Here is a 16,214-nt window from a genome sequence, read left to right as displayed (position 1 = left end):
CTCTTCCTCTTTTCTTCCTCTCTCCCTCCCTCTCTCCCCCTCTCCCTCTCTCTCTCCCTGTCTCCCTCCCCCTCTTCCTCTTTTCCTGTTTCTCCCTCCCTCACTCTCTCTCTCCCTCCCTCCCTTTCTCGCTCCCTCCGCTCTCTCTTCCTCTCTCTCTCCCTCTCTCTCCCCTTCTCTTCCCCCCTCTCTCTCTCCCTGCCTCCCTTCCTTTCTCACTCCCTCCTCTCTCTCTCCCTCCTCTCTCTCCCTCCTTTTCTCTCTCTCTCTCCCCCTGCAGATGCCTGGCCATCTGCAAGCCAGGCAGAGGGCCTTCACCAGACATAGATCTCTGCCTTCCCATCTTTCAGAACTGCAAGAAACGAATGTCTGTTGTTTAAGCCACACAGTCTATGGCATCCTGTTACAGGAGCCCACACTGGGCAAAATAGTGCTATCCAAAGAAAAGGTAACAAGTCCAATTATTCACTACATTTTCACATATTTGAAAGGTGGACGCAAACAGTGTGTTCCCAGTAGTTCTTTTATTTCTTTTCTTTTTCTTTTTTTTTTTTTTTTTGGAGACTGAGTCTCGCTCTGATGCCCAGGCTGGAGTGCGGTGACGCAATCTCGGCTTACTGCAAGCTCTGCCTCCTGGGTTCATCCCATTCTCCTGCCTCAGCCTCCCAAGTAGCTGGGACTACAGGGGCCCGCCACCACACCTGGGTAATTTTTTTGTATTTTTAGTAGAGATGGGGTGTCACCGTGTGAACCAGGATGGTCTTGATCTCCTGACCTCGTGATCTGCCCGCCTTGGTCTCCCAAAGTGCTGGGATTACAGGCGTGAGCCACCGCGCCCGGCTGTTCCCAGTAGTTCTTACAAGCTAACTTGTTCAACCTAAAGCCTCAGCACAAGTTACACGAACTGCATTATTATTCACCTTGGCCAGCATTCATCTGATAAGGTATAATTTCTCAATCACCATTTTCTCCTGATTTGCATGTTATTGCTTATATTATTTAAATTTTCTTTTGTTATTATTACTGTTGTCTCATGGGATAGCCTCAAATCACAAAATGAATGGGTTTAAAAATGTTTTATTTTAAACATCACTAAAAAATAGTGATGAAAGCAGTGACAGAGTATATACTCAGAATACCACAATAAATACAATAGAAATAAAAGCTACATATTAGAATAACATAACAATCATTACGGTACATATGACTTCCATGGGAACATAAACTGAGAACTTATGTGTCCTGGAATTTCCTACATACTGCCAAAATAATTGTATAGGAATGGCCAGGTAAGGTGGCTCACACCTGTAATCTCAGCACTTTGGGAGACTGAGGTGGGCGGATCACAAGGTCAGGAGATCAAGACCATCCTGGCTAACACGGTGAAACCCTGTCTCTACTAAAAATACAAAATATTAGCCGGGCGTGGTGGCAGGCACCTGTAATCTCAGCTACATGGGAGGCTGAGGCAGGAGAATGGCATGAACCTGGGAGGCAGAGCTTTCAGTGAGAGGAGATCGTGCCACTGCACTCCAGCCTGGGCAACAGAGCAAGACTCTGTCTCAAAAAAATAAAATAAAAAATTGTATAGGAATTATGACAATTTATCTCTTATGATTGAATATCATTAGAACAATGATCCACTCCTATCTCCAGTGGATTGTTAGTTTAAACATTCCATTAAATAACTCCCTGGGAAGTCAATTATTTTTCTGTAGAACAGGTGCAAAATAATACTTACCAGGAAAAAAGCTCGTTACTTTTGTCACTGAGAGACCAAAATATAGACACATCTTCTAAATTATACCCAAGTGGCAAAAACAGTTCACACTTGTTTCTAAAATGCCAGAAAAAGAGACTCCATGATAAATGTTGAGCTTAGCATACAGCAGGTGGCTTTTACTCTAATTTATTAATAGGCAAATTCCTTTATCAGATGATATTGTCGGACACTATAATATCAGTATAAGAGCACTTACTCCTGACAGTGACCACAGACGTTTTCATCTGTAATTTGGCTAAGCCCGTGCTTCTCAACAGGGGTCAATTTTGCCCCCCTGGGGACATTTGGCTAAATCTAGAAATATTTTTCATTGTTATAGCTGAAGAGGAAGAGGGACAAGAGAGTGCTGCTGGTGTCTGTGTGTCAAAGCCAGGAAATCTGCTAAAATCCTACCGTGAAAAAGCCCAACCGCCACAAAGAATTTTCTGACCCAAAATGTCAGTGGTGCTGAAGTTGAGAAACTCTGATCTCAATCACGAATACACAGAATATGAATCAGCTGTATGAGGAGAGATGGGGGGGTGAAGGAGAGGAGGAGGGAAAATGATAAAAGGGCTTGAAGACTTTTTGTTCTTTTAAAATTGGTGCTGTAGAAGAAGAGATGTTGTTGTAGCTGAGATAATGATTACTGTCTGATTCATGAAGCTCAGAAGGCATCTTGCCCTCCATATGATGAAGAGCCAGATATTGGTGCGGCCTGCTTGATTAGCAGAGGTCAGGTCAACAACTGACTGTCGAAATAAATGACGAAAACCGGTAATACGGTCACATTGTGATCACTGAAAGTTCATCTTTTAAATTTCTCTTGTGAAGAAATGAGCCCAAGGTCATGATTCTCCTTTCCCACTCTGAAGAATGCAGTTACTCAAAGGGAAAAGTACTTACGTGGGGTTTTGAAAAGAGAACTCAAGTTCAATTTTTTTCTTGATGAAAGTTATGTCAGGAAAGGCCATTTTTACCATTTCAAGATAGCTTAACGTGGGTGATATATCACACTGATTTTATTTTATTTTATTTTTTGAGACGGAGTCTCGCTCTGTCGCCCAGGCTGGAGTGCAGTGGCGCGATCTTGGCTCACTGTAAGCTCCGCCTCCTGGGTTCCCGCCATTCTCCTGCCTCAGCCTCCTGAGTAGCTGGGACCTCAGGCGCCCGCCACCGCGCCCGGCTAATTTTTTGTATTTTTAGTACAGACGGGGTTTCACCGTGGTCTCGATCTCCTGACCTTGTGATCCACCTGCCTCGGCCTCCCAAAGTGCTGGGATTACAGGCGTGAGCCACTGCGCCCGGCCCACACTGATATTTTAAAGATGCATTTTTCAAGGCAAAAGCAACATTCCCACTGGGAGGGAACGGACTTCAGAGGTGGGCTTGCTGCCATCTGGGGGCTCTCTTATCCACCTCCCAACCTCGTGCTTTGGAGTTAACCCTGTGAGAGAGGGCAGTGGGCGGGGGCCGTCTAACAAAGCTGAACTGTGTTAAAATAATTAATTGGGAGGCCGAGGCAGCTGCAGCATCTTGGGTTCCTAATTAAGCAAATCAGAACCCAACTGAATGCAAGCAGTGAAACAAAATGTAAGCCTAACCAATCAGAAACAGCCAACTAACCTCTATCTAAGGACTCTCCACTTTAAGAAATCAAATATTTTATTCGTCTTGCTTTCTTGAACACTTTATGAAAAGTTCTCCTGAAGCCCCTGCTGTGCTGGTGCTGCCCAGTTCATGAACTGCTGAATGCTCACATAACTCTGTTAACATTTTAACGTGCCTGAGTTTACCTTTTAACAACTGTTTTGCTTCCCTTTCATCTTTCTGTCCTCCATAAGAAACTTCTAATCTCAAGTGAGAATATTTCCACCCCACAATGGGAAAGAGGCCAGCCACCAGGAGAGTGGAGCAGACAATCCTGCATGGGGTACCCAGGCTTCTGAGCCTGAAGTAACCTCATAGAGTCCCACACATCCTTCAGGGTTAGGGAGCAGCCACATGTTTGTTCTCCCATGTAGCACAGAGGGGAGCAGGGATGGAGCTGAGAGCCAGCAGACCTGATGTGCGAGGGCCAGGATGCCAAAGCAGACACAGTGGGGACCACATGACTCAAGACCAGATAGGGATAAGGACACATCACTGAGTACATGCGGAGACTTATTACATCCCTATGACTGACATCTCTCACCACTACCCCACTCCACTCCTGCCCCAGTGTTAGATAATAGGTGTCTGAACTCAGATACCTTTCCTGAAGGACACTGGGAGGTGGAAGAATTCTAGACTTTAAGAAAGAAACACAGAAAAGTATTGAAGTGACTGAGTGCTCAATTGGTAAGACTGTGCTTTCTGGTATCAGGTGAAACTTAACCCTAGGATTGAGACTCTGGTCTCTAGCAATGATAGCAATACTATATTGATTATAATAAACAAAGCTTCCTTTCTTGCAAAGCCAAGTTACAGGGCTTGAAAATGGGAGCCCACGCCCACCCACCCTACACATCAAATTTGTACAGAAATGTAGAGGCTGAAAATAAAATGTGGATTTTTATTCTATAGATGGCGCAAAGCTCAAGTGAGCGAATACTTACCCTGGAGTCACCAACATCAGACAATTAAAAACCAAAACCTGAGGATACTTATTTTTACCTTGGCTTTCATTCTAACTACCATACAAGCACGTGCTCAGTGACTATGCAAGAAGGGCTTTGGCCTCAGAGACTTTTGGAGAGCACTGAGAACAAACATCTGTAACTTAGAACATTTCCTTGGAACAGATCCTTTGGGCGTTGGGGTCTTCAGAAGCACCAGAATTTCCTTTATAAAACCCAGAGTAAAGGCAGGAACTGGAAAGAGGAGGTGGTTAAAAGAAGATGGAGTTCTGAGAAGCCTGTGGATCCTTTTCAACAGAAGAAAATAAGCAGTTTCAGACAAGTTCTATCTTGAAATTTCCATGCAGATGCAAGTTCCCAGAAAGCAGCAAGTTAATTCCAACAAGTGATAGCTATAGTCAAAGCAAGTCCTTTTCTACTGGCAAGCGGAACAGGGCGTAACTACACAATTCCAATCATTTTTAGAGCCATCCTTTAAAGCTTACCCCAAAATTAAGCACACACCCCACAGAAATCAACTACAGAGCTCATCAAATGTTAGAACTGAGAAGTGCTTCCAAAATTATCCAGTCTAGGGACCTCATTCTGCAGGTAAGGACTCAGACACCCAAAGACAATGTGCCCCGCCCATTGTTACCAAGTTAATTCGAACTGAAAATAAAACTCTGGTCTAATTCCTAGTGCAGACCACTTTTATCCATTGTTATTATTCTAAAAAAAAAAAAAAGGGGGGTGGCACTGTTTGTTTTTCCAGTACTGACTTTCTCCAATATGACAGTAGGAAATAAAACATAACAGTGTGAGTTGGAAGGTGGTAAGTGGACAAGACGCTTCAGGTGGGCACTGGCCCCCGAGTGAAGAATTAAGTTGGTGGTTCCAATAGTCTGGAGCAGTGGTTTCCAAATGTTTTCATCACAAATCATTAAAAAGTTTGAGCATTAAACTTTTTAATGACATGTGATCAAAAAACTTGGAAATCACTATATATATATATATAAAAACATACGTGTATGTGTGTATATATACATATATAGAGAGAGAAGAAACATAGCCAAAGATAGGGAATTTTAAAAGATGATATTTTTAAAATAATTTTTTTTTTTTTTTTTTTTGAGATGGAGTCTCACTCCATTGCCCAGGCTGGAGTGCAGTGGTGCAATCTCGGCTCACTGCAAGCTCTGTCTCCCGGGTTCACGCCATTCTCCTGCCTCAGCCTCCCGAGTAGCTGGGACTACAGGCGCCTGCCACCATGCCCGGCTAATTTTTTGTATTTTTAGTAGAGACGGGGTTTCACCATGTTAGCCAGGATGGTCTCAATCTCCTGACCTCATGATCCGCCTGCCTCAGACTCCCAAAGTGCTGGGATTACAGGCGTGAGCCACCGCACGCAGCATTTAAAATAAATTTTAATAGAAGGTGACATGGTACAGGTGAATCACTATAGCAAATTCATCTCCCAAATTTCAGTGGCTTGACAGAATAAAGTTTCTTTCTTTCTCACGTTGGGGATGGTAGAGAGGGCGTTGGCCCCTTGCATTCATTTGAGGATGCAGGGTCTTTACATCTCATGGCTCTTTCATCCTCTAAGGCCTTGGAATCTTCTTCTTTTAACCAAAGAATGGAGAAAGAGAGGAAGACTTGAGGCCTGCATGATGCAAGGGGACTTAAGACCTAGACCTGGAAGGGGCAACATTATGGCATCATGGCTGCTCTGACTCCATTCATCCAAAGGCAGTCATGTGGTCCCAGCAAGGGAGGCTGGGAAACGTAGTCTAGCTCGTGCTTGGGAGGAAAAGGCAATGAAGTTTAGTGAATACATAGCAAACTCTGACACAGAAATTCAAGTCTCCCCATATCCGAGAAAAGTTTTTGAGCATCCTGCAAGGTTTCCCATTTGGAAACTATTAGCCTGGAAGACTAGGCATAGACTGAGCCTGTCAGCCTCTATTCCTCTCCCACAGAGCAGGACTCCCTGAGGAGAGCCAGATTTAGTACTAGACGGGAAGATGTTAATAATGGCTAGCATTACTGACAATTTACCCTGCGTCCAGCACCAGCTAAGCAGTTTACACGCATTAACTCATTAAATCCAACAAAAACTCAGTGATGTAGATGCCATTAGTATCTCCATTTTCCAGATGAGGAAATGAACTGAAGCCCACAGAGACTGAGTAACCTGCCCCAAATCACACAGCGTCAGATATGGAATTTGATGTCCATCACTGGCTCCAGAGTCTGTGCTGTCCGTCACTACCTTGTGCTGGGCCTAGAGGGAAAATGCGAGATAACTCCCAGCTCTACAGGCTTTCCACACCAGGTAAAGACAGGACAGAAGAGCAGCAGGCTGGGACTGAGTGAGGCTGTACAGGGAAAGCAGAGTCAGACAGGATAGGATGGTGGGCACAAGGTAAAAGGGAGTGAAGAAAAATGAGCTTGCAGAGTCAAGCTATTGGAGCTCAGCCATGCCATTCAGGATGCAAGTGCTGCATGGAGGACTCAGAGAGCCCAGGTAGTGCCCAATGCCCTGAGAAGCCCCTTTCACGCTGGTCCCTGTCCTTGATTAAACTTGGAATGACAACTGGGAAGAAGTCAGCCCCACAGAGGTGGCCATGGCCTGCCCACATCCCAACTGCTCCCAGAGCTCATGCCTGTTTCATCCCAGGACAAGCGCAGCTACTCGCCTGCCCTGGCAACAGGTTCCGAGTGTCACCAGCACTATAACAGCCCCTGTGGTGTGCTGGGTCCTCCAGGCTCACTCTGGCCCTTCTGATGCCCTAGCGCCTTGGGCTGCCTTCTAAGGAGTCCACCTGTCCTGGTCTCCACGCCAAATGGACCTAATTTACTCAGGTAGAAAAACTCTCAGTGGGTGGCTCCAGGGCACTGTCCCCACTGTCACCGCATCATATTCTAAGCCAGTGGGTGAACAACCTCGGTTCTGGCTCCCCTTTGAACATGACCAGAGTCTGTCCATGGGCAAGAAAACAGACTCTGTCAGATCATGTGTTCTTGTGGGGCTCCTGCCATAACTCTGACCTCCAGCAAATCACTCAGTGCCTCAGTTTCCTCACAGTAAAAGTAGCTCAGAAATGTTATGACTCCAGCCCCCAAGGAAATTCTGGGTAGTTCTGTGTGTCTTCAACAATGCTGAGTCTTTTTTCCAGACAAATCTTCCTCCATGATGAATCTTGCTCTAGGATATGTGGGGTTATAATTTGCCCTCAGAGATGCAGGAGCCCCACATGAAGAGCCGGTCCCTGCCACATGCCAGGATGCCTGTGAACATCGCAGAGGCCACCCTAACCCTGTCACAGACCTTCCCTGCTCTGGTGGTTATTCATTCTCCTGAGAAAAACCTCTGCTTGATGACATGATTGTATATTTAGAAAACCCCATCGTCTCAGCCCAAAATCTCCTTAAGCTGATAAGCAACTTCAGCAAAGTCTCAGGATACAAAATTAATGTGCAAAAATCCCAAGCATTCTTATACACCAGTAACAGACAAGCAGAGAGCCAAATCAGGAATCAACTTCCATTCACAATTGCTTCAAAGAGAATAAAATACCTAGGAATCCAGCTTACAAGAGATGTAAAGGACCTCTTCAAGGAGAACTACAAACCACTGCTCAGTGAAATCAAAGAGGACACAAACAAATGGAAGAACATACCATGCTCATGGATAGGAAGAATCAATATCGTGAAAATGGCCATACTGCCCAAGGTTATTTATAGATTCAATGCCATCCCCATCAAGCTACCAATGACTTTCTTCACAGAATTGGAAAAAACTGCTTTAAAGTTCATATGGAACCAAAAAAGAGCCCGCATTGCCAAGACAATCCTAGGTCAAAAGGACAAAGCTGGAGGCGTCACGCTACCTGACTTCAAACTATACTACAAGGCTACAGTAACCAAAACAGCATGGTACTGGTACCACAACAGAGAAATAGACCAATGGAACAGAACAGAGTCCTCAGAAATAATACCACACATCTACAGCCATCTGATCTTGACAAACCTGACAAAAACAAGAAATGGGGAAAGGATTCCCTATTTAATAAATGGTGCTGGGAAAATTGGCTAGCCATAAGTAGAAAGCTGAAACTGGATCCTTTCCTTACCCCTTATACGAAAATTAATTCAAGATGGATTAGAGACTTAAATGTTAGACCTAATACCATAAAAACCCTAGAAGAAAATCTAGGTGGTACCATTCAGGACATAGGCATGGGCAAGGACTTCATGTCTAAAACACCAAAAGCAACGGCAGCAAAAGCCAAAATTGACAAATGGGATCTAATTAAACTAAAGAGCTTTTGCACAGCAAAAGAAACTACCATCAGAGTGAACAGGCAACCTACAGAATGGGAGAAAATTTTTGCAACCTACTCATCTGACAAAGGGCTAATATCCAGAATCTACAAAGAACTCAAACAAATATACAAGAAAAAACAAACAACCCCATCAAAAAGTGGGGAAAGGATATGAACAGACATTTCTCAAAAGAAGACATCCATACAGCCAACAGACACATGAAAAAATGCTCGTCATCACTCGCCATCAGAGAAATGCAAATCAAAACCACAATGAGATACCATCTCACACCAGTTAGAATGGCAATCATTAAGAAGTCAGGAAACAATAGATGTTGGAGAGGATGTGGAGAAATAGGAACACTTTTACACTGTTGGTGGGATTGTAAACTAGTTCAACCATTATGGAAAACAGTATGGCGATTCCTCAAGGATCTAGAACTAGATGTACCATATGACCCAGTCATCCCACTACTGGGTATATACCCAAAGGATTATAAATTACTCTACTACAAAGACACATGCACACGTATGTTTATTGCGGCACTATTCACAATAGCAAAGACTTGGAATCAACCCAAATGTCCATCTGTGACAGACTGGATTAAGAAAATGTGGCATATATACACCATGGAATACTATGCAGCCATCAAAAAGGATGAGTTTGCGTCCTTTGTAGGGACATGGATGCAGCTGGAAACCATCATTCTTAGCAAACTATCACAAGAAGAGAAAACCAAACACCGCATGTTCTCACTCATAGGTGGGAACTGAACAATGAGATCACTTGGACTCGGGAAGGGGAACATCACACACTGGGGCCTATCATGGGGAGGGGGGAGGAGGGAGGGATTGCATTGGGGAGTTATACATGATATAAACGTTATGCACATGTACCCTAGAACTTAAAGTATAATAAAAAAAAAAAAAAAAAAAAAAAAGAAAAACCTCTGCTTGTCAGAGCCCACATTTCGTTCAGGGATCCAACCTGGGCTATCGTCCCAGCTCCGGGAAAGAAGCAGCTGCATGCCTTCGCTGCTTCTATTCTGATTTTTTTTTTTTTTTTTTTTGAGATGGAATCTCGCTCTGTCGCCCAGGCTGGAGTGCAGTGGCATGATCTTGGTTCACTGCAACCTCCACCTCCTCTAATAACAGTGGGAAGGTACAGGATGTAGCTAAAGCATTTCTGCCAGGGTTTTCCCACTGTCCCTTCCTATTCATCCCCGTCCCTTCCCGTTGACTCATTTCAACTTGGGATTCACTATGACCACTAGATCCTTTTCCTCTCTATTTCTCTTGAAGTTCATTCTACCACTTGGACATTATTTAATCCCATATTCACAATGCCTACCTTCTCAATCTTTAATTAACTTGGTGAGCTATTAACAAGAGTTCTATTTCACCCAATGACTCACGGAGGAAAGAAGAGAACCTCACATTTGTGGGACTGGCCTCAGTATTCACTCAGGAGCTGTAGTACTAATAGCCACTCCTCAGAGTCCTTGGGGAAAGTGAGGCATAACAGAGAGGCTAACTGCAGTAAGTGGGCTGAGACTGGCCTGGTTGCTCTGAGCCTTTTCTGCTACTCATTTCTATCAAAAGACTGCCTTAAGGAGCTTAATGAAGCTGTCCACAGTGGGGCAGCCAGCGATAGTGGGATTGAAGTGGAAATCATGTGAGTTAGGTGAACAAGTAGAAACTGGCCTGATTCAGGGAGCTGCCACCCAGCTGGAGAACAGGTGTGACCTGTCAGTAGGCAGAGCTGCACAAGGCCAGATCCTCTCTCTCCTTAGTCACGAAGGCGCCCCCTGGCTCCAAGAGGAGGAGGGAGAACCAGATCTCATTCCCCAGGCCTGAGAGGGGTCACCACGGAGGCACAGCCCGGGAGGGAGCTCACAGGCCTCATCACCCGCCCCCGCAATCTCTCTCCATGTCCTTCCCGCCGTGACTTCCTTCAACGGTGTAATCACTCGGCCTGTTAGACACTAAGTAGTAAAACTGGTCAACCTATAAAACCACTTGTCATTACGAAGGCCCAGAAAAAGATAAAATATGAAATTAAATGGGGGAGAGGGGCACAAGAGGGTGACTGAAAAAAAACACAGATAATTTCTGGAACTGGATCTGTTAAGCCTTACCCATTAGTCTCCGCCCTCGGAAGTAAGAGCCTGTCATTCTGTAAAGGGACACAGCCACACGCAGAGGGGAGGGTAGAGGCCTCCACCCCTTCCCTCTTCGTCCCCGCCTAGGAGGGACCGTGGTGCCAGTAAAAGAGGGACTGGCTGGCCCGGAGCCTTGGGGATCCCCTCCTTTATCTGGAACCCTCTGGCTCACCGCATCCTTCCTTGGGGCCGCACGGCCCTGCCCCACAGAGCAGTCGTGCTGGGGGCTGCTCGGCCAATGCAGGAAAGCGAACGCTTGCGGGGACCGCGCTGCTGCCTCTCCTCCGCCCTTTCCCCTTAGTTTTTCAAGTTCCTTGTTCTCTCTCGCTCCTCTCTCTCTCTCCTCTCTCTCTCCCTGTCTCTCCTCTCTCTTCCCTCTCTCCTTTCTCTCTCTCTCCTCTCTCTGTCTCCTCTCTCTCTCCCTGTCCCTCCTCTCTCTTCCCTCTCTCCTCTCTCTCCTTTCTCTCGCTCTCTCTCTCCTCTCTCCCCTCTCTCTCCTCTCTCTCTCCTCTCTCTCTCCTCTCTCTCTGTCTCTCTCTCTCTGTCTCTCCTCTCTCTCTCCGTCTCTCGTCTCTCTTCCCTCTCTCCTCTCTCTCCTTTCTGTCTCCTCTCTCTCTCCGCTCTCCCCTCTCTCCTCTCTCTCTCTCCTCTCTCTCTCCGTCTCTCGTCTCTCTTCCCTCTCTCCTCTCTCTCCTTTCTGTCTCCTCTCTCTCTCCTCTCTCTCTCTCTCTCTCTCTCTCTTTTCCCTCGCTCCTCTCTCTCCTTTCTGTCTCCTCTCTCTCTCCGCTCTCCCCTCTCTCCTCTCTCTCTCCTCTCTCTCTCCTCTCTCTCTCTTCCCTCTCTCCTCTCTCTCCTTTCTGTCTCCTCTCTCTCTCCTCTCTCTCTCTCTCTCTCTCTCTCTCTCTCTCTCTCTCTTCCCTCTCTCTTCCCTCTCTCCTCTTCTCTCCTCTCTCTCCTTTCTGTCTCCTCTCTCTTCCTCTCTCTCTCTCTCTCTCTCTCTCCTCTCTCTCTCGGCCAAAAGGAGCTTCAGATTTGTGGGTTGTTTTTAATGCATTCCAGATGCCAGAAGACATTTTGGCCCGGGCTCACCAGTTCCTCTGCAATTGGGACTCCCCCCACCTCCCCTCCGGGCCCAAAAGCCGCAGGGAGAGAAATAGGCGGGCGGGCGCCATCTGTTGGCAGCTGCCTGGAGCCGCACGAAGAGGTGGAGGACTAAGGCGGGGCACAGGCTTCCTGTAAAGAGCCGGATCCGTGATCCTCGTGAAAGAATTAATGTCTGCCTGATGAAACATCCTCCAGGGATAGCCGGAGCAGCGGCTCACGCCTGTTATCCCAGCGCTTTGGAAGGCGGAAGCGGGAGGATCTCTTGAGTTCAAGAGTTTCAGACCAGCCTGGGCAATGTGGCGAGACCCCGTCTCTACAAAAACTAAAATAAAAATAAATTAGCCAGGTGTAGTGGCACGCCTGTGGTCCCAGGTACTTGAGAGGCCAAGATGGGAGGATCGCTTCAGCCCAGGAGGTTGAAGCTGCAGTGAGCTGTGACCACGCCACTGCACTCCAGCCTGGGCGACAGAGCAAGACCATGTTTCAAAAAAAGTCCTTGAGGCAAAAGGTGATACGCTTTAGAACTCCTCAGCCCTAGACATGAACAGTGAAGGGGGACTGAAGTTTGTTGGAGCATAGTGCAGAACCCTCCTGGTCTCGTTTTGCTGCCTCATTATGTTCTATTTCAACTTTCCAAAAAATTTACTGGCATTCGAATGTCGAAAAATTGGTGACATTAGAATGTGAAATTCTTTGAAGGATGGATATTTTTGCATTCAGTTTCATGTTCACCAAAATAAGCTAGCAGAATATTCTGTGCAAGTTAATTTATAAGTATATGGTTTGGTGAAATCTAATATAGAGGAGAGGGAAATGTAAAAGTAAATGAAGCGAGTGGAAATAAATAGTTGTTATGGTTAGGAAAAGGCCATCATAATGCTTTTCATGGCTAGCATGCAGGCCACCGAAGTTCTACCCCAAACAGAAGGAAGCTCTTGTAGGATGGTGAGTTGTGGTAGAGTTCTAGGAGGAGTGGGTGTCAGCCTGTTGGAAGGGGGAAGGGAAGGGTTGGGAAGGGTGGAGGAAGTGAATGAAGTTCCAAAGCCAGGAAGCTAGGCACAACCCGGTGAGTAGTACCAAAACCTAGGGATGGTTTCTCAGGGATGCTCAGAAAAAAGAGCCCAGTCTCCTGAGAGCAAGCGTGCAGCCCTGTCTCCACATTTTCCCCTGAACATGGTCCTGTCCACCAAATCAGGCCTGAGGATCCTGTAACACCTCCAGGCCCTGGGCCCTCACCCACTAGACAGCCCAGGAACCAGGGGTCTAGGCCTCAATCATGGGAATCTCTGGTACTGGGCTTTATATTCCTGCATTTTCAACAGGAACAAGACTTTGTGGTGTGTGAGTTTTCACTCCCTTTCTCCCTCCCCCTTCCTCTTAGAGCCACCTTAGTCTTTGCCAATTTGTCCCTGGGGTTTGGTGACACAGAGGCAGTGGCCAGAAAAGAGAGGCAAAATTGGAGTCCTGGTCATGGGGGTTTTGCTTCTGGACAAAGCTAAGATTCCCTTGGATATGAACATAAAAACAAGGAGTTGCTGGAAGAGAAGAGCTGCACTTCGGATGGGTTTATTAAGAGCTGAGAGCACGGAAGATGAGGCGGCTTTGGAAATCAGCTGCAGTAGCGTAGAGGATACTGAGAATCATTTCAATAAAGACAAATTTTTTTTATAAGGGACAGGGTCTCGTGCTGTGGCCCAGGCTGAAGTGCAGTGGGGCGATCACAGCTCACTGAAGCCACAACCTCTTGGGCTCGAGTTGGGACTACAGACACGCATCACCATGCCCAGCTCATTTTTTAAATTTTTTTGTAGACACAAGGTCTCACTACTTTGCCCAGCTTGATCTCAAAACTCCTAGCCTCAAATGATCCTCTCTCCTCAGCCTCCCAAAGTGCTGAGATTACAGGTGTGAGCCACTGTGCCCCATGGAGGATGAGGTTTATAATGTGATTTCTGGTGCATCAAGAAGGTATTTTCCTCCCCTCCCTCTGACCTTTGGGGGCTTCTTGAGGGACCAAAAATTGGAAGGTACATTCCATTGATCTTCTGGAAGAAGGACAGGGTCCAATAAAATGGCTGTTTATTTGAGTCAGCATCATGCATAGCCCAGGCCACATGGACCCCCAGTTATATTCTGATTACACATTCAATGCATGTGTGTTCTCAGCACTGAAGAGGCAGTGGTAATGAAGGCAGCCCATGGAGCTATAGTCCTAGATGTTTTATTCCTTTAGTATTTAAAGCAAACCTATCCAGCAAAACAAAGGAGTCGAAAACAACAACAAAACCCTGCATGTCAGTTTTTAGAAAAAATCTGGACTATATATCTTTCCGAGATTCATGGAAATCTTTGATCCAAGGTGCTGTTGATGAGCCTGTGGGTGGGCTGAGAGTTTGCTGGTGGACCTGCAAGGCTGTGGAGCTCATGTCAGTTCTCCCACCAGTCTCAGGCAGTGACACCTAGTGGTTTAGAGCACAGCTTCTAGATCGAGACATTCCTGGGTTCAAATCCCAACACTGTTGCTTCCTTCTTGTATAACTCAAGAAAGTCTTGGCTTTTGCAGATGCCGCCACCACTGGGAGCCCCATACTGTCAGCCGTGGTCAACCCCACCATGTTCTTCAGCATCGTCGTCGACGGCGAGCCCTTGGGCTGCGTCTCCTTTGAGCTGTTTGCAGACAAGTTTCCAAAGACAGCAGAAAACTTTCATGCTCTGAGCACTGGAGAGAAAGGATTTGGTTATAAGGGTTCCTGCTTTCATAGAATTATTACAGAGTTTATGTGTCAGGGCGGTGACTTCACACGTCATAATGGCACTGGTGCCAAGTCCATCTACGGGGAGAAATTTGATGATGAGGACTTCATCCTAAAGCATACAGGTCCTGGCATCCTGTCCATGGCAAATGCGGAACCCGATACAAACGGTTCCCAGTTTTTCATCTGCACTGCCAAGACAGAGTGGTTGAATGGGAAGTGAGTGGTCTCTGGCAAGGTGAGAGAAGGCATGAATATTGTGGAGGCCATGGGGCGCTTTGGGTCCAGGAATGGCAAGACCAGCAAGAAGAGTTGTCAGAGACCAGTTGTCCAGCTGACTGTGGACAACTCTGGTAAGTTTCACTTGTGTTTTATCTTAACCACCAGACCATTCCTTCTGTAGCTCAGGGGAGCACCCTTCACCCCATTTGCTTGCACTATCCTGTCATCTTTGTGTTCTCGCTGCAGTTCCCTTTGGGTTCCATGTTTCCTTGTTCCCTTCCATGCCTAGCTGGATTGCAGAGTTAAGTTTATTATTATGAAATAAAAATTAAATAACAACAACAAAAAAGAAAGCCTTTATCTTCTTATGCCTCCCTCTTCTTATCTGTACAGTGGGGATAAAAATAGTACTACTCCTTTCGAGTTCATGTAAGGAGTAAATGAATGAGTAGGTGAAAGTGTTAGCACAGTGATTGCCTTATTGTAATGTTTATTAAGTGCTAGTTACTAGCCAGGCAAAGGGAACCATCTCTTGACATAGGCAGGCTCAGGACCTTTGTAAACACTTGTGGTCTGATCATTCAGTCAGATCAACCCAGAGGCCAAGCTGCACACGTATCTCATGGACTGACGGCATCCCTAGGAGGTACTCTTCTGCTGGGTTAAAAGCATCTCTCAGTTGGTGAGGAGTGGCTCCAATGACTTCCACCTGACCCTGGGGTGCTCTGATTCTCGTGTCCACTTCCCTGTAACAGGCACCCCACTTGCCCCTCATTGCAGATGAGAAAGGAAAGAAAAACAGAGCTGGGCTGCTGTGGTCTTTGTCGTGTCCTCAAAGCCCTCTGGAAGGAATAGAGAGACATCACAGGCTGAGGCTCTCCACCCAGACCCCATGTAATTGCCCGGCCAAAATGGGCCAAGGTAGGCAGCATCCCGCTCAGGTCCTGCAGGTACTCACACACCCTGCCCCAACCTGGCCAGGAGCGCCCCTCCTGTTTCTCAGGGAACTGGGGAGTCCCAACTTCCAGTCGTTCTTCCGTTGGGACTCACATGCCCTTGCTCCCCTCCCTGTGGCCTCGCTGCTGCTTCTCACCATACCCAAAGCTCCACCACCTTACTGAGTCATGCATTTACATTGTGCGGTGCTGCTCTGGGGCCAGGAAAATGACCCACTAATAGAGCTTACAAACAAGCACTGGCCAAGGTATGGTTGTCATGTTTAAAAACACTGCTGGGTATTTCTGGATCTACTTCTTGGTCTTGTCTCTTATCGCTATTTCCTT

The 16,214-nt window shown here is 46.4% G+C and overlaps 2 protein-coding genes across 3 annotated transcripts in view; one reads left to right on the top strand and one right to left on the bottom strand.

Moving 5' to 3' along the window:
- The window catches only part of CDRT4 (CMT1A duplicated region transcript 4), a 74,544-nt gene extending 63,299 nt beyond the window's left edge, over positions 1 to 11,245 (bottom strand). The window contains exon 1 of one of the 2 annotated variants that reach the window (XM_033184484.1): positions 11,025 to 11,245. The gene's annotated coding sequence lies outside the window, so the exon portion shown is untranslated. The other variant, XM_033184485.1, reaches the window with a different exon arrangement.
- A 1,094-nt stretch (positions 11,246 to 12,339) lies between these two features.
- Positions 12,340 to 15,225, top strand: LOC117067661 (peptidyl-prolyl cis-trans isomerase A-like). The gene is made up of 2 exons (XM_033184489.1): positions 12,340 to 12,464; positions 14,520 to 15,225. The coding sequence occupies exon 2, from the start codon at positions 14,570 to 14,572 to the stop codon at positions 14,930 to 14,932; it is 363 nt and encodes a 120-aa protein (XP_033040380.1). The 5' UTR covers positions 12,340 to 12,464; positions 14,520 to 14,569; the 3' UTR covers positions 14,933 to 15,225.
- Positions 15,226 to 16,214: the final 989 nt, after the last annotated feature.

This window comes from Trachypithecus francoisi, unplaced genomic scaffold (genome assembly GCF_009764315.1).
Source record: "Trachypithecus francoisi isolate TF-2019V2 unplaced genomic scaffold, Tfra_2.0 Lachesis_group20, whole genome shotgun sequence".
NCBI lineage: Eukaryota > Metazoa > Chordata > Mammalia > Primates > Cercopithecidae > Trachypithecus > Trachypithecus francoisi.
The sequence above is the reverse complement of the archived record's forward strand: the minus strand, read 5'-3'. Positions and strand labels throughout refer to the sequence as shown.

Excerpts from the sequence above, each read along its gene's own strand:
- LOC117067661 (XM_033184489.1), top strand. The coding sequence starts at position 14,570 with ATGTTCTTCAGCATCGTCGTCGACGGCGAGCCCTTGGGCTGCGTCTCC.